The sequence below is a fragment of the Suncus etruscus genome, chromosome 6 (assembly GCF_024139225.1).
Source record: "Suncus etruscus isolate mSunEtr1 chromosome 6, mSunEtr1.pri.cur, whole genome shotgun sequence".
Classification (NCBI taxonomy): domain Eukaryota; kingdom Metazoa; phylum Chordata; class Mammalia; order Eulipotyphla; family Soricidae; genus Suncus; species Suncus etruscus.
This window is the reverse complement of record NC_064853.1, coordinates 133,894,817-133,913,461: the sequence shown is the minus strand read 5'-3', so window position 1 is coordinate 133,913,461 and position 18,645 is coordinate 133,894,817. Positions and strand designations below refer to the sequence as shown.

At 42.1% G+C, this 18,645-nt stretch overlaps 1 protein-coding gene across 4 annotated transcripts in view; it reads right to left on the bottom strand.

The window, feature by feature from the left end:
* The window catches only part of CPEB4 (cytoplasmic polyadenylation element binding protein 4), a 60,308-nt gene that overhangs the window by 5,149 nt on the left and 36,514 nt on the right, over nt 1-18,645 (bottom strand). For 2 of the 4 annotated variants that reach the window (XM_049776047.1, XM_049776049.1), the window contains 6 exons: nt 9,791-9,814; nt 7,528-7,701; nt 5,100-5,189; nt 4,637-4,755; nt 3,631-3,745; nt 1,251-1,432 (listed from right to left, as the gene is read on the bottom strand). In XM_049776047.1, the coding sequence (XP_049632004.1) occupies nt 1,251-1,432; nt 3,631-3,745; nt 4,637-4,755; nt 5,100-5,189; nt 7,528-7,701; nt 9,791-9,814 (704 nt within the window). The remainder of the gene's footprint in view (nt 1-1,250; nt 1,433-3,630; nt 3,746-4,636; nt 4,756-5,099; nt 5,190-7,527; nt 7,702-9,790; nt 9,815-18,645) is intronic. The other 2 variants (XM_049776048.1, XM_049776050.1) reach the window with 1 other exon arrangement.

Genomic DNA, 18,645 nt, shown 5'->3' with positions numbered 1-18,645 from the left:
GGGGGTGGGATGGGCCATATGGGACACCGGGATTCGAACCAACCACCTCTGGTCCTGGATTGGCTGCTTGCAAGGCAAACGCCGCTGTGCTATCTCTCCGGGCTCTCAAGTGAATTTTCTAAAACATAAGTCATGGATGCTCTGAGAGAGAAAAGCTGGATTTTAGTCCTTAGTGGAATTCAAATTTAGATAAAATCAAGAGTTTCCAAGGGCCACCAAAGAGCATTTCAATATTACAGGCAGAGGAAAGGCAGTTGAAATCTGGGGTGCTGCCAGCTCTCAGCATTTTCATAAGGCCAGTTCCTTGTTTCTATGCGCATCTGGGTGCCTAAGAGCAAGCCAGGTTTGCTGGGCATAGGAGGTGCTGTGAGGCAATTCCATTCAAGTGTCATTTGTCAACATCAATGAGTCTCACAATGTACAAGGAAAGAACCTTCCCCATTGTATATCAATTTGGCTCCATGGAGCCTGAATTCCTGATGAAAACTGTCCGTTTTAAAGTGCACGTGTAAACAAAGCTGTGGAAGACACCTGGGAATAGATACTCTTTTGAATGCGAGTGAAATACCACCTTGACATGTGACTGCCCCTGCAAATGATCTTACCCCTTCCTCCGCTGCTAATGGAATCTAGACCTTTCTCAACTACACTGCTGACAACGAGGAGATGTCACTGAATCATAGAATCTATGTGATACAAAACAAAGTAGTGAGTGTCAACCAGGAATGACAAAAGTCCTTGTGGAGGTTCTTCTTCAGTCTTAGGAAAACAGAGTACACTTATTTCTTCTACTGAAGAAGGAATATGTCTAAGACATGCAGCCTTCAAGGGAACTGATTTTATCATCTTTTACACAAAGCTGGCTGAGGTATTTAGGATATTCAGGAAAAGATAAACAAAAGGTCAGGAGCACTCGGGCACCCATGTTTATATATGTTTGTTGTAGCACAGTACAGAGGATGTACTGAATATTAATTGAATGAATGGATAGAGGTGATAGCTGAAGACAGATCAAACTGACTCAAGTAAAATGAACTGAGCTTCTTCCTAACCACTGAGAGACAGTAGATATTCGAGGGAATCCCAAGTTAATGAGAGGGCTTAGATCTTATTGATCCTGTAGGCCAAAATGTTGGCTATTTAAACTGTTGGCCATTTGTCATATAAAATCCCCTCCCCATTCCAGTCTTAACCAATGACAAACTTAGAAGGGCCTTTCAAGAACATTCCAGAGGCCATCAAACACTTACCCGTTTATCTATCTCTCCATGCTGCAGCTGAACAAAGCGGGCGCTGATAGCAGCTATGTAACTCTGTTGATTAGAGAAAGCAACTCGCCCAGCTCCTTTGGGGTATTTTAGCTCGGGGTCAGTATCAATTCCAGCATAGCACACACCTCCATACAGTCGATCCATGATCATGGCCAGCTCCACTGAAAGGGAAAGGGATAATAAGGATACAGAAAACTTCCTTTGGGCCCACCAAAGGCTTCTTAGAAATGGAGTCACGTGGTAACCTGAGCCCGTCACTATCACAGTACCCAAAAATAAAACTTCTTACAATCAGCTGTCCACTAGAAGCACTAGAATTATCTTTCATCTTTTAGTGATGAAGGACCTACAGTTGTTTTATATATGCTCATACTGATAATTAGATTTTTCTTTTTTTTTCTTTTTGGAAGTAGAAAGGAAAGGAGAAGAAACTCACCGTTAGGATAGATCTAAGTTCTGATCTTTACATTTTTAATTCTATTTGAATTTTGGGGCCACACTTGAGAGTCCTCAAATAATACTTTTCTGATTTTGTGCCCAGGAGTGATCTGTTAGTGCTTAAGGGCAGTGGTTCGCAAATAGTGGGGTGCATCCCCCGGGGGGGGGGGGGTGCGAGGCTCCATAAAGGGGGCGCATTTGACCTCGGCAAACACTGTTATAACAAGCTAAGCCCAGTGTTTATGTCTCTCTATGTCTCTGGAGTTGAGAGTTGCTGTGTACTGCTTTAAACCCCACTTCGAAAAGCTATGCATTGGGGCCGGGCGGTGGCGCTAAAGGTAAGGTGCCTGCCTTGCCTGCGCTAGCCTTGGACGGACCTCGGTTCGATCCCCCGGTGTCCCATATGGTCCCCCAAGCCAGGAGCAACTTCTGAGCACATAGCCAGGAGTAACCCCTGAGCGTTACCGGGTGTGGCCCAAAAACCAAAAAAAAAAAAAAAAAAAAAAAAAAAGAAAAGCTATGCATTGCAAAACATGCTCATTGTAGCCATTCATCCAGACATCACCTCTGATTAAAAAATCAGCTCGAATTATTTTATATATTTTGTTTTGCAGGTCAAAGTTTTTTAATAAAGATATTATTTATAGTCACATGGGGTGGGGCGCAAGAATGTTTTCTTCTTCCTAGGGGGCATGACAGAAAATAATTGAGAAGCACTGGATTAGGGGAACATATGGGGCTTCAACTGAGTCAGTTGCAAGCAAGACAAGTGCCTTAACACCTCGACTATTGCTTTAGTCTCCAAATGCTCCCCCAACCCCTTGAATCTTTATATAAGAAAAAAACTGGAGGTAGGAAGCAATGTCCTAGGTTAAGCAAGACATGTTATAGCAGACCATTTGCCAAAAGTGAGAAATTAAAGGACTCACCTGGGTTTAGAACTCTGGCCAATCTGCTCTAATGTTGTATTGCACCATAGTTACCCATTAGTAACTATGTATATATGATTTGTTTGTTTGTTTGTTTTGGTTTTTGGGTCACACCCAGCAGTGCTCAGGGATTACTCCTGGCTGTCTGCTCAGAAATAGCTCCTGGCAGGCACGGGGGACCATATGGGACACCGGGATTCAAACCAAACACCTTTGGTCCTGAATCGGCTGCTTGCAAGGCAAACACCGCTGTGCTCTCTCTCCGGGCCACTATGTATATATGTATGTATAACTATGTAGTAATGTATGCTGTGATATGAAATGATCAGAGAAAGTGATTTCATTGGTCAGTGAATTGGGAGGTTCTCTGAGGGCATCCTCTGGCTTGTCACTATAAAAATCCCTGTTATAGAGTCTGGCATTCACCAGTTTTCCAGATAAAAAGTAATGAATAGATGGTCTTTTCCAGTATATGCACCAATAGCATTTTTGTTCACTCTCTGTTCTCTATCTCACTTGTATTCTTGAAGCTCTAATTATGGAACGTGGGGGATGCAATTTCTTCTCTAAGTACTACTTTAATAGATGAGGCCCTGTTGGGGGTAGAGAGGCAACTGCAATACAGGAGACTCTAGGAAGCATATGAGGACACGAGAATGAAACACTGAGCCTCTCTACAGGGAATCTGAGGAAGGGGCAATGAGAGGTTGATGGTCACAGCACCAAGAGAGTCAGCACTAAAGACTCTGCATTGTTATCTCATTGGGCCCCAAAACAGCTTGAGCTGTTTGACTGTTTGACAGATGAGAATAGGGAGCATGAGCACATCTGCCTAGCTGACTCTCATCAATGAAGAATACAGGAATTCAAATTTGCATCTTTCAGTTCAAGAAATCTCACACATAGAGTCCCACATTTCATACAGAAAACCTGTTAAGAGACAGTTCTTCTAGTTCAAGATAAAAAGGGAATTTGGGGTTGTTCGGTCATACCAGCTCGTAGAGGTCGAGGTACACCACCAACAAATATAGTTTTCCGGGGGTCAAGAGGTTGGGAACCATCCATTACAAAGTCACTGTCGCTGAGATTCCAAGGCCGAATCTGGACCTATGCGGGTGTACACAAAAATGGCTCATTCTCAAGAAGGCAGTTTCAAAGTACTGTGCAATCACCCCCACCATTTCAAATTAACAAATCATTTAAAATAAGGAAGATGTTAACACAGTGAATCCCAAGTCTTTATTTCATTAGTTCATAGAAACTGAACCAAAGTGGAACATTCCATTGCAATGCCTATTAAGTGCCAAATCACTAAAGATGTTCTTATTGGTGAGTTCTACAGTACATTTGGGGGGGGATTATTCTTGGTCTTGTTTGGGGGTTACACCTGATTGTGTTCACCCTGGCAGTGCTTGGAGAACCGTATATAGTACCAGGGATCAAACCAGAGTTACCAGCCACATGCCAGGCAATTGCTTTCCCTCTTGTACCATCTTTCTGGTCACATAATACAATTTTGTATGTGCGTGTGTGGGAGTGTATTTACTTTGGTTTTTGAGTCACACCTGGCTGGGATCAGGGGACCCTATGTGGTGCTGGCAATTGAACTTGGGTTGACCATATACAAGATAAGTACCCTACTTCTAGGTAATATCTCTGCAGCTCAAAACATTGTTGGATGATACAGAATTTTGGTGTATACATGAACTTACCCTAGAACCTAGGTATCATCTTGTTTGTTCTGAGGCCACAAATGGCAGTGTTTGGGGATCCTACTCAGTGTACCAAAGACTGAAATAAGATGGGCTGCATACAAGGAAAGCAACAGGGCATTCCCTGTGCTCTCTCTCCCTGCTTCACTCATACCTCATTTGAACTGTTTACAGTTATTAATGCTGAAACTGCTTTCTTCTGTTTTTGCTTATAAATAGGCCAATGATTTGTGGGTTTCAAATGGAGAGGATACTTGAAAGTACTGGCTGGCTGCACTACACTTACTGGCTTATCTTTGATCGTGGGACTGGAGACACACAGGTAGAGTTTGCCGTCTTCCTCAATACATGCATCAATGAGAGCTTGGACTGAACTTTCATCTTGAAATAGCAGGAATGCATAGCCTGACAAAAGAAAAGAGGGGTGTGTTGTTGTTATGATTAATTTGAGAGGTAATTCTTCAAAGGACAAGAAGAGAAAAATTAGATAATGCCCCTGCCCAAAGTGTGATCAGATTGGGAGATCAGTTCAGGTAGGAAGAATCTGATGACTCCTTGTAAAGTGAAATTTCATTCTGAAATGACATGATTATATTAGCAGGGCAGGGGGTGGGGCAATTTAAAGATCATGTGGGAAAATATAGTCAGGTCAGGAAATTTTCCAGCCAGGGGGAACATTCATGTGAAGGAGAGACATGAAACAAAGGGAGCAAACTTGAAACCCATGTGTTGGATCTTGGGGGAATTACCTTTAGGAGGAAAGTAGGATTTGCTCTCCGCTTTGTGGGGCCAGTCCACAATCAAAGGGCCAAATCGACGAAAGCTAGCTGTGATCTCATCTAAAAAACAAAGCCAAGAAAAGAAATGGTGAGGGGGAGGGCATAGGAGGATTAAATGATCACTTGGGAATGGAATTAAAAAACACAGTTTAAAACTCTACTATTAGAAAATAATGAAGAACTAGGGGCTGGAGAGATAGCAAAATGGTAGGGCATTTGCCTCGCACTCAGCAAAACCAGGATCGATTGTGGTTCAATTCCCAGCATCCCATATGGTCCCCTGAGCCAGCCAGGAGAGATTTCTGAGAATAGAGCCAGGAGTAACCCCTGAGCACCACTGGGTGTGACCTCAAACCAAAAAAAAAAAAAAAAGAAAAAGAAAAAAAAGACAAAAAGAAAAGAAAGAATATAATGAAGAACTAGATTTTTCCAATTTTATTATTTTACACATTTAGCTTTCCTTTTATCCTCCTCTTTCCCGCCCCTCTTCCATCAGTATATATGCATGAATCATCTGCCTATTGGTCCTTTGGTCCTTTAGTCTGTCCATTCATCCATTCATCCATTCCCATCCATCTGTCATTCCTTGTATCTATCTATCTGGAGAACAGTATGTCTGGACCTATACAGGAGAGAGCATTGGCTAGGTAGGGAGAAAGAACTGTTATTATCTGATCACTCATTCAAAGCAAGCCAGTTATCTCTTCAGACAATGAAGAAACAGTACAGGTATGCAAGTAGAGTTGAGGGAGACAAGAAGAAGAGCTGTACAGTGAGACGGAGAAGCAATCCTTATTCCAGCTCCAGGCTCTATGGGAGAATCTTTGCCTGATGGTAAATCTACCAGTCTGCTCTGCTACCGCCCATCTCTATACATCCTTCCCACAGTCCTAGGAAGCCAGGGGAAAGGGCAGTCTTGACCAGAAGTGTACAGATTTGTAAGAGGGCATGCCAGCATCCTCCCATACTCGTTGTCTGTGGGGTAGGTAAGCTCTCTTGCCCCACCCACTGGACAGACTGGGGAGATGGGGGGTTAGAATCCTCAACCATGAAAGGCTTGGGGCTCCTGAGCTTGTGCATGAATCCTTTCTTGTTTAGAGGCTTCTCCCTGCCTCCAAGCGTGCAAGCTCAGCTTTCTGCTTCACCATGGTTCTGGCCTTCCCAGTTGCAGCCTTTAACTGTGCCAAAAGACAAATAATGAGGCCGGAGTGATAGCACAGTAGTAGGGTGTTTGCCTTGCTGTGACTGACCCATATGGTCCCCCAAGCCAGGAGCGATTTCTGAGCACATAGCCAGGAGTAACCCCTGAGCATCACTGGGTGTGACCCAAAACAACAAAACAAAACAAAACAAAAGACCAAAAAATAACAAGCTCCAGGTGTGGAGAAGCACTGAAGATCTGTCTTCTAGAACTGATGTAGTCTGGCCTGAATTGTCCACATGCTTACTTCACCAACATCTTTTCACCACAAAATACCTACCAGTGTTTAGTTACTCTTTTAAACCACTTTTGTCTGTCTGTCAAAAAAAAATCATCTGAAGAAGAAAAAAAAAACGTATCTGGAATTATGTGGTCTCTGTGCCCATATGAAGTGATGAAACCTTATTATTAGACCTCAGATTTTTTTTGAGGGAAAACTCTGCCAGACTCCCTCCCAGAAATAGCTGTGTTTTCATTTCCATGAAGAAAACCCAAGAAAAAAGAAATGAGGAACAAAGGCGACTGGGGTAAATAGTTGCTCCATGCTCTGTTTCTTTGTATTTTCGTTCTGAGGGTCATTTAAACCTGCAGGTGAAGAATGGGTGGCAAGCCTTCTTGGTCTCATTATGGTTAAAGCATTATTTAGCGCTCAGCTCAAATATCACTTCCACAAGGTCAAGTTTCCTCCACTGCCTAATCTCAAATTCTCTATTACTCTGCTGCTTTGCCTGTGTTCTCAGCAACTCTTGTTCTGTGCTATGTGGTTTATATGTCAACACAGTTTTCGATCTGCCTCCCTGCCACACACATACACAGGAAGGTAAATGTTTTGTAAGCAGGGACTCTCTCTCTCTCTTGGTTACTACTGTCAATAAGCTGATGTGGAATGCCTGGCTTTGAGAAAGCAAGCAAATATCAGAAAAGTAAAAACATACCCACCAAATGACCTAATTCCAAATCCCCCTTGTGGCATAACTGGGGGCTGGCATTTTTTACCCCAAGTTCTTATTCAGACTTCAGATGTTTCAATCCTAAGTAAAACAGCCAAACAAGGTAAGGAAAACAAACTAGGAATCACACCACATTGATCTGGACCTACACTCAGACCAAATGCAGTTCACCCATGTCGGCCCAGCATGGAAGCTTTGGTATTTCATCCCCAATGGCCTTCACTCTTGAGGCTCTTTTTCAACCTACCTTCATCAATGTCAGGAGGTAAACCGCCCACAAACACCTTGCGAGAATAGCGTTCCACCCTTTCTCCATTTTGATGAGTGAAGCAGTGAGGTGACCCCAAGCCACTATGAAGCGGTTGATCCCCACGACCATCATCCAAGAATCCATCTTCCATTGGGAACAGGGATGACTGACCTGAAACAGAAGGCAGGAACAAGCGCTAACAGAAAATGTGCTGTGTGCCTGAATACCTCGCACAAGAAACAAGGATACTTTTCCTCTTCTCCCTCACATAGGATCATCAGACGTGCCCTTGCATAGAGTTTCCATCCCCTCAGAATCCCAGGGAGGTCAGAGAGAAAAGGCCATGGTTAAATGAGATCTACACAGGGATCCCAAAACTTGAGTGTACTGAACTGAAGTGCAGTGGGAGATGCACAACACTGGAGGTCGATGACACTGCCTTGGCCGAGTCCCAGAGTGCGGACTGCCTCAACTGGGCCACTCAGCATTGCACTCAATCACCAGGTGTCCCATCCTTTAAACTGTCCGTTTTTTTCTCCAAAACCCCTTCCTCACAGAGATCCTGCAAAATTCTTCTCCAAGGCTTGTATACTTCCCAAGTCCAAGTGGATGTTACAAAGGCACCCTCATCTTTGTTCCCCTAAAATGTAGTCTCTAATCCCACTGAATGCTGGCACCCAACATGACAGAGTGAATCTGACAATATCCTTTCATTACAAAAGCTTAAGTCTTTTTCTTTGTTTTTATTTTAAACACATGCTGAAGATAGATTGTCTGATAGTGGGGCAAATCATAGCTATCTAATTCCTACCAATGGCCCCCAGTTTGCTGTTGAAGAGCTGATCCTGTGAGAATAGACAGGAAGGAATACAGGACCATAGGGTTTGGATTATCCCCAGAGCTACTGTGGGAAAGAGGCAGTTAAATCAGAAGAGCACAGAGTCATAATTTACTGCAGAATCTTCCAGGGTAGTGCTTTGTCAATTTTTAGGCTAACCACCTGCTTCTAAAACATTGCACACAAGGGATCTGTGAGAGGATTACCCCTAAAGGTGACCCAGGAGTTGGTTGAACTCACAAAGTCTTGATACCCTCCTTTCAGCTCCCCCCCCACTTTTTTTTTGTTTTGTTTTTTGTTTTTTGGGTCACACCCGGCAGCACTCAGGGATTACTCCTGGCTCTATTCAGCTTTCCCTTTTAAACTCCAGTAAGAGTCTCTATCCAGACTAACCAATTCTGAATTTATCCCAAATATCACAGATCTGAAGAATTATATAATAAAGGGGGATTATAAAATTGGAGATAAAGTCCTAAAAGATCTTTAAAGGTCACCTGTATATGGGTCAGAGTGATACTACAGCAGGTGGGGAACTTGCTTTGCATGAAGCCGACCAGGGTTTGATTCTCAGTATCCCATCTGGTCACCCAAGCACTGCTAGGAATAATTCCTGAGTGCAGAGCTAGGAGTAATCCCTGAGCATCACTGATTGTGGTCCAACAAACAAAATAAATAATTAAAAAATAAAGATAACCTTGTTTAAAACTGAGAAACTGAAATGACTTTTATAAAAAAGAAAAATATTATAGGCATACAAAATAAATTTTCAAAGCATTTCAATAGAGGAAGTGAGTCTTGAAAATTCTCAACTTTCTGAGCTATCCGTCTCCACTATTAAAGTTACTTAAACACTCTCATTTTAAACCCAATCTTACTTACTATACATACTTCATTAAGATAAAAAAAAAAAAACCAGCAAAAAGTAGATAGGAAAGGCCAGAATGTGGTTCCCACAGCAGAGCATGTGCCTTGCATGAATGAGGCCCTGGCCACGCATAGACCTCCACACTGTTCCACTGGATATGGCTCCCTCGGGCCACACAACAAAGGTGACTTAATATTTAAGTAAAATTGAACCTCCAAAATAATCATATATTTGTGAATTAGTCAGATTCTGTTCTCTTCCTTTTTAAAAAAAATCTTAATTTTGTTTTTCTGAAGCAAATACTCTCAGAAGGGGGAAATTGCTGAGGGAGGGAAGCTAGTCTTCAACAAGGACATTCTTTGAATTCAAATACAAATTTGAGTGTTCTATAAATGAGTCCAGAATTCAAGGGTGCGTTGCAGCGAGGAAGCCGTAATATGATTTCCGGGGCGCCAATTCCTTCCCCCACCCCTACCCACAAACATAAGCTACTGAACACACGCAGTTCCTCTCCAAATACAGGGGAGACATTAAAAAATTAGAAACAATAGTGTTACCTCTCCTGCGCCCATATGTCCTTGCTGCATGTCAAATGAGAAAAAAACAAAACAACCTTTCAAACATCATCAAAAGAATCAACTGTGACTTCATCGAACCACTCTGAAATGGACAAAATTTGGATAGATCGTCACTCTCTCCTAAAACAAGGAATTTGAATGATGAGAGGTAGATTGGATGTTATATTTTTTCCTATTTCTATTTCTTTCTTTAAACTTCTTGGGAAGCTATATTGAGCTTTCGTGTTGTCAGGGAAGCTTTTTGTTTTGCCATCCAGGGTTCAATATTGTGCAGAATATGTGTTAAACATGATCTAAACCGAATCATACTGTATTAGCTTTATTTTCATGCAGAATTCACAGTTAACTAGCAATTCAGTCAATAGTATAGAGCGAAAGATTATTTCTCTATTAATCCCTAAGAAAGAAAATCATACAAATGAAATCTGTAGGCAATTCACAAACTTCCTTTTCATCCAAAGGTTTCTTCTAAAACCTTCTACTGTGTTCCACATGTGGGAATGCCAAGGGTTTGGTACTTTATATGTTATAGACCAAGAAAAAAAGTATATTGGATAATAAAAGTCATCTGTAACTGAAGACACAGTTAATGCCAATATAAATTCAACATGAAGAATATTTAGAGAAAATACCTCCCCTAAAATCAATGAGCCTTCTCAAGCCCAGTTTGTCCAGACACTTCAATTCCGATCAACAGATGATTCTGTCAAACCTACCATTGCTATGCAATAAATAGAGTGAGATCAGTAGGGAATGATCATAGGACAGGCCCTTTGACCTTTTGGTCAATAAGAACAGAAGAGACAGGGGAAATAGTTCTCATGAAAGGCTCAGGCAGGGGGATGGTGTCTGACAGGCTTTAAGGAAGATAAGAGGGTAGCAATGGCTTGGCAACATCCAAATAGGGCTACTGTTAACACTCAGCACAGGTGCCCTGAAAAGAATAAAGAGGGAGTTTGAGTGGACACAAGTCTAAACTGGAAGTTGAGATGGGCAACCCTTTCAAGTCATCATGAGACAAACTGCTTAGTGCTTTCCTTAACTGTAAAGTCAGTCTAAAGTACAACTTAGAAGTATATATATTTATTTTCTAAAATCTAGTCCTACCATTGCCAAGTAACAAGGAATTTCACCAAATACTTAAGAAAATGACTTAAAGAAAATGGATTTTATGGGGCAAGAGCAAAAGCACAGCGGGTAGGGCATTTGCCTTGCACATAGCTGACCCACATTTGATCCTTAGGTTCAATCCTTGGCATCCCACATGATCTCCCGAGCCTGCCAGGACTAATTCCTGAGCACAGAGCTATAAGTAACTCCTGAGCACCACTAGGTGTGGCCCAAAAATAAACAAAATAAAACCCTACATTTTGTGTGTCTTAGACTGAGGCATATGAGTGACTTGGCTCACTTCAGCAACCTGACATGTTAGGAAGACATGGCACCAAAGTAGACACTTGTTTAAGAACATTCTATTCCTACTCTTGCTTTCTAGAAGACAAAGCCACTGGGGTGACAAACAAATTATTTCAAAACCCTGGATCTGTTAGTTTTAAAAAGAATTTGATGGGTAGTTGCTGCTCAGATTTTTTTTTTTTTTTTTTTTTTTGGTTTTTGGGCCACACCTAGTGACGCTCAGGGGTTACTCCTGGCTATGCGCTCAGAGGTCACTCCTGGCTTGGGGGACCATATGGGACGCCGGGGGATCGAACCGTGGTCCGTCCTAGGCTAGCGCAGGCAAGGCAGGCACCTTACCTCCAGCGCCACCGCCCGGCCCCGCTGCTCAGATTTTTAAGTAAAATAATCATTGCTAAGTGAAGGCTTTTTATAAGCTTTACAAAATTAACATAAAAGCTCTGGGGCCAGAGAGATAGCATGGAGGTAAGGCATTTGCCTTTCATACAGAAGATCATCGGCTCGAATCCCGGTATCCCATATGGTCTCCCGAGCCTGCCAGGAGCGATTTCTGAGCGTGAAGCCAGGAGTAACCCCTGAGCGCTGCCGGGTGTGACCCCCCCCCAAAAAAAAAAAAAACAGAAAAAAAATAAAGCTCTATAACTTCCATTACATAAAAATGAAATGTTTCAGGCATAAAAAAATGACTATAGGATTAAAAAAACAAAAATCAAATAGTCTCTCCAAGTCATCAAATGGGTTAGTTGAAACTTGAATCTTGTGCCACAAATTTCAGCTGACTCAGTATCAAAATTCTTCTTGCTGTGGGGAGTTAGGCTGCACCTGGCAGCACTCAGGGGTTACTCCTGGCTCTGTGTTCAGAAGTTACTCCTGGCAGGCTTGGGGGACCATATGGGATGTCAGGGATTGAACCCAGGTCACTGCGTTCAAGGCAAATGTCCTACCCAGTATGTTATCGCTCCAGCTCCTCAATATCAAAATTTTGATGCACAATTCAATTCTGAATATTACTGAAACATTTTCCCACCAAAAAAATATCCTGGGCATGCAAAACAATAAAACTATCAAAACTGTGCAATCAAATAGGGAATTGACATCAATTAGTCCCTTCCCCTCAATAAGGAGGAAAAAAATGAGAATGTTTGTATTGCTAACATATAGTTTAATTCTACTTTCTGTTTTGTTTTTAGGCCACACATAGTGGTGCATATAGCTATTCCTGGCTCTGTTCTCAGGAGTGACCCCTAGCAGGAGACCATATGTGGTATGGGAGAGGCCTTAACCTCTATACTATGTCTCCAGCCCTGACTTCTCCATATTACATAATACTATTTGTATATTATTTTAATGTAGATTTTGGACATAGGACATATATGAGAAAGGACATCTAAACTTGCCTGTGAAATCACAATTCAGATATTCACAAAAAAGTCAAACAACTCTATGTTTAGAGACACTAGTAAGCTCCCTTTTCTCATCTATTTCAAAGTATACTTGGCATCACTGAATATGATGAAATACTTATTATGCAGCCCCTTCACCACTTTCCTGAGGAAAGTGTCAAATTTCCAAATTTTTTCCAAATTTGTTTCCAAATTTGTTCGATGGTGGCATTTCACTTGATGTTTCTCAAATATGCTGAGATGTGACAAGTTAAAAAAAAAAAAGACTGTGTTAAAAGAAATCTTCAGATTAGAACACTTGTATAGACGTTGACTGAAAATAAACTGCTCAGATTCCCCTTCAATTACCAAAAGGTACATGGCACTAAAAGTATTTGAATGACATACATTCTCATTGGAATAAACTTTCTCATTGCCTACAGAGATCAAAAGAATAGTGTGTATCTATTTATTAATTTCTTTAACAAAAATTTGTGGGGGCCACACATAGCTATGCTCAGGAATCACTCCTGGAGATCTTCAGGGAAATTTATGTTGTGCTGGGGACCAAACCACTGTTGCCTATGTGTAAAACAAATGCCTTAATCCAGGGGTCTCAAACTCTCGGCCCGCAGGCCGTTTGTGGCCCTCCGTACAACATTTTGTGGCCCTGCCCTAGAGGAATCTTTTTTTGTTTTGTTTTGTTTTGTTTTAGTTGTTTGGGTCACATCCCGCAATGTTCAAGGCTTACTACTGACTTTGCACTCAAGGATCACCCCGACTTTGCCTCCGGTGGCCCCCAGGTAAATTGAGTTTGAGACCCCTGCATACTCTCTTTGACCCTCTGACTTTTGATTTCTCAAATTCTCATTCATTTGAGAATAAACGAGATGAACAATCTTGAACAAAGATTCAAGTATGGTCTAAATGGAGTATTATGGTTATAAATTTTTGTCATTGCTTTTTGGTTCTGGATATTACACATAACAATGATTGGGACTCAGCAGACACTCCCAACAATGTTCAGATAAACATGTAAACAGTGCCAGGGATAAAATTTGGGGCTCCTGCATGCAAAGCAAGACACTGGACCCCACTGTATAAATGTCTTAAATGCCTCGATTCTGTTAGGAGCTCTGATTATTTTCTTGACAAACACAACATTTAAAGGTAGAAGTTAACAGGAGTGAATCTGCCAAAAAATAGAGTAGAAAAAAAACACACCAGACAATCCTTACAAAGAACAAGACATATAACCCACAAAGATGCAAAAATACATTTGCAAATATTTTATCCAACATACCCAAATTTAATGTTACAAAATTAGATGTTTAGTAGTAAGAATATCCTACATCACATTGACTTGAGTTTTATGTAGCTTGCTAGTCTACCAAAGGATGTTGGTAAACTAGAATAAAGATATGAGGTTACTTTAGAGAAGAATAAGGTAAGCCATTCTCATTTCTATATATCCTCTGGCTTCAATTTCTTATTTATGAACATGGAGGGTTCGTGATCATTAACACATGAAATCTATGGGGCTGGAGAGATAACACTGAGCACCTGGTTTGCATTGGGAGGCCGGGTGTATACAACATTGTCCATTAAGCACTGTTGGGAGTGACCCCTATACAAAGAGCCAGGAGTAACCTCTGAGAACCATTATGGATATGACCCCTAAACATAAAACACACAAATGCATATCTGTATGTGTGATAGGTTTTCAATGATACCCTTCCTCAAAAAAAATCTGTAAGAGAGGCTAGAGTAATGGTACTGTGCATAAGGTGCTTGCCTTGCATGTGGCTGACCTGGGTTCAATTCTTGGCACACCAGGTGCTCCTCCAACACTGCCAAGAATGATTCTTGAGTGCAGAGCCAGGAGTAAGCCCCGAGCACTGCAGCACTGCTTGGTGTGGCTCCAAAACCAAAAAACATTTTTTCTCTTTTTGTCTGTTTCTGTTGTGGGATCACATCTGGTAGCCCTTATAGATTACTCCTGGTTCTGCATGCAGAAATTACTCATGGCAGGATTGGGGAATAATACGGGATGCCAGAGATTGAACTCTGGTCAGTCACACGCAAGGCAAATAGCCTATCCACTGTGCTATTGCTCCAGCCCCTAAATACTTCTTTGGGGGGAGGGGCTACACCCCGTGATACTCAAGGGTTATTCCTGGCTCTGCACTCAGAAATCACTCCTGACAGGCTCGGATACCATATGGGATGCTGGAGATTGAACCTAGGTCAGCCACATGCAAGACAAATGTCCTGCCTGCTGTGCTATCACTCCAGCCTCATCTGGTCCCTACTTCTAAGAAGAATAATGAAAAGATAATGTTCTCTGTTCGTCTTGAAAAGGCCTCTTCCTAACCTCTTGAAGATAAGCAAGTATTGTAGTTCTAAAAATGGGACATCCAGCTGGACTGATGATCCAGTAGGTAGGGCACTTGCCTTGACTACAGCCAACCTGGGTTTAATCCACAGCATTATATCCTAAGCATTCAATTCCCCAGGCCTTGCCTGGAGTAATCCCTATGCACAGAGCTGGGAGTAAGCCCTGCACACCACCAGCTGTGCCCTTTAACCCACTGCCCAATAAATAAAGCACGGCATCAGTTAAAAGCATGCAGATATGTCAAAAAGAACTAATCTATTTTGCTGCTGGCCTAGAACTTTTCCTGACATAATGTAATATTCCATTTCTGATACCACAGATCTGAAAGACCAAAACGACACCAGACTAGAAAAGAGCAGGGCCCATTTATGCAGAGGTGGTTTATGCAGCTACATAGTGAGGCATTTCCTTAGGCAGATGAAAACTTCTAGGTGGGCAAGAGAAGGCCATCTTTTAATCAGAGAGCCTTATCTGAGGCAGGCAAGACACAGTGGAAGAGCCTAAGGAATCTAGGGGCCTCTGCATAGTATTCTTTTTCAAGATCATTATGAAATGGAGGAGGTTTTTGGCTATCTTCTAAAAGATCAGAGGATTGACTGACATTCTATAACTTGATTCCCATGACATAAGATGAACAAGGAAAAGGTAGGTACTGAGAAGAATTGTGCCCTTGCCTCAGAGGGCATGTGCTTCAGTTCTAACATGCAGAACCCCTGAATGTGACCCTCTTTGGAAACACGGCTTTCAAGGGGGATTAGTAAAGTTAAATGAGATCAATTGTGTGATTTTAACGTAAAATAACAATGATCGAGGGAGCTGGAGCAATAGTACAGTGGGTAGGGTGTTTGCCTGCATGCACTTAGCCCAACAACCCATATGGTCCTCTGAGCATCGCCAGGTGTTAATTCCTGCATTGCCAGGTGTGGTCCATAAACCAAGTAAGAAAGAAAAGTAACTAGAATCCTTATGAAAAGAGATTAGGGTGGACATATAAAGGAGGGAAAACCACAAGAGAGAGACCATACTCCAGGGCTAAATCAAAACTGACTTGTCACAATCTGAAATGCTTGTCACAGCAGATGGAGCAAACTAATACAGCCAACAAGACTTAATTTTGAAAGTTTGGCTTTATACTTTTAAACTCCAAGCCATTCCACCAATCTCAGATTGCCTCTCTCAAAAAAAAATCTCTATGGCTAATAACACAGTAAGAAAGAAATTGCTTAGAACATGCAGGCCCATCATCTCAGCAGAGACTAAATTATGCTGGCGATATCTTTTAAAAGTCATGAGTGGTATCTGAAGGTCATGGCGTTGTATGACAACTGATGACTGAGCACAGTCCTCTGTGAAAGCGTAACTGGATCTGCTGATGTGTGGATGAGTACAAGCCTTTTATCTCTCTGTACATGCAAATTCCAGCCTGTTTCCAGCATAAATCGCTCTGAGGCTGGGTCTTTTCAGTTATTTAGATCAAAACCCTGCTTGTTTTTTTGTTTTGTTTTGTTTTTGGACCACACCCAGTGACACTCAGGGGTTACTCCTGGCTATGCGCTCAGAAATCACTCCTGGCTTGGGAAGCCATATGGGATGGCCGGGATTGAACCGAGGTCCATCCTGGGTCAGCCGCATGCAAGGCAAAAGCCCTACTGCTGCGCTATCGCTCTGGCCCCCAAACCCCACTTCTTTACCCAAAGCTTTGAAGTGACTTGACAATCTCAAAAACCAGTTAAGACAATGAAAACCCAAAATTCAAATGCTCAGGTGAGAAAAAGCACAGAGGCCTTTTCCAAATTTGTAGTCCTGCAGGAAACAGTTTTCAACTGACAGGCCTGAGAGAAGGTAGAGGTGCTGCCTAAGCATCTTTCTAAAGGCTTTTAAAGCATGGGTGGATGACAACAGGTGGCAGGAACGAGCTCGCACAAATTTCTTAAGGAGCCAATATTAAATAATGAACATAATAGACTGGGTTTTAATTTGTTTATTATTTAAAATGTATTATAAATAGAATAAATTTCTATTACATATAGAATATAGAATATATCTTATTCTATATTTGTAATATAGAATATATTTTAATTTAAATTTTTTAAATTATTTTAGTTTTTAGGGGGAAGGCACCCAAGTAATATTCAGGAGGTCTAAAAGCCCCTCCAAATAATACTCAGACATTTGAGCTAGTAGTTCAATTTGAGGGTCTAAGAAGTGGGCCTCATGATGCCAGGGTTACCAGTAGCAGGGCCAGGTCAATCAATATACAGTGGCAAATCCTGGTTCAACCCCTGGTACCACATATGGTGCCCTGAGCACCATCAGGGGTCAATGCTGAATACAGAGCCAGGATGGCCTCTAGACACTGCCAGACATGAGCCCAAATCAACCCCTCCCCCCAAAAAGGATAAGAATTGAACACTAGTTCAAATCTCATACTATCAAGTTTAGGGATCCACCAGAACTAAATTAATAGAAAAATCAGAAACCACAGCAGTTCTAACTCAATGCTCTGGGGTGTTGACTGAGCAGAATGGGCAAATTTCTCTAAATTTGACTTTATTTGTTCTTTTTTTTTTTTTTTAATCTATCTCTTAGAGACAATATTAACCTTGGTCAGTTTTACTAGCAAACAAAATTCCCATGCACGGCCTGGTGGAAATCATCTCATCTCCTTCTGGTATTCAGGGATCAGGGAAAATGTCAAATACCTGGGGGGGGGGGGGAAAGAGGTTACCTTTTTCTTTCTTTCTTTTTTTTTTTTTTTTTGGTTTCTGGGTCACACCCGGCTATGCTCAGGGGTTCCTCCTGGCAGGCTCAGGGAACCATATGGGATGCCGGGATTCGAACCACCATCCTTCTGCATGTAAGTAAGGCAAATGCCCTACCTCCTTGCCTTCTCTCCAGCCCCATACCTTTTTCTTTACCAAATAAGAATCATTAAAAATCAGCTGGAGGGCCCGGAGAGATAGCACAGCGGCATTTGCCTTGCAAGCAGCCGATCCAGGACCAAAGGTGGTTGATTCGAATCCCGGTGTCCCATAGGGTCCCCCGTGCCTGCCAGGAGCTATTTCTGAGCAGACAGCCAGGAGTAACCTCTGAGCAACACCGGGTGTGGCCCCCCCCAAAAAAAAAAACAGCTGGAAAGATAGTACAGAGTGTAAGGCAAATTGCCAACCCTAGTTCACATGGCATCACATCAAGTGACGTGAGCCCCACCTAGAGTGATCCATAAGCAGTCAGGATTAAGCCCTGAGCACATAATTTGTGTGGCTCAAAATATAAGCCAAACAAAAACAAAATGGACAAACACAGGATGATCTTGCTTATATGTGCAATATAGAATAAGAGGATAAGAGAATGTAACGTATTAAAAGGGTAGGCCTAGGGGCCGGAGCGGTGGCGCAGGCTGTAAGGCGTCTGCCTTGCACGTGCTAGCCTAGGATGAACTGCGGTTTGATCCCCAGCATGCCATATGGTTCCCAAGCCAGGAGCGATTTCTGAGCTCATAGCCAGGAGTAACCCCCTGAGTGTCACTGGGTGTGGCCCCAAAACAAAACAAAACAAAAGATTAAAAAATAAAATAAAAAAGTAAAAGGGTAGGCCTAGACCACTTTTTTTTCCCTCTTGACCTCCCCTTGACCACC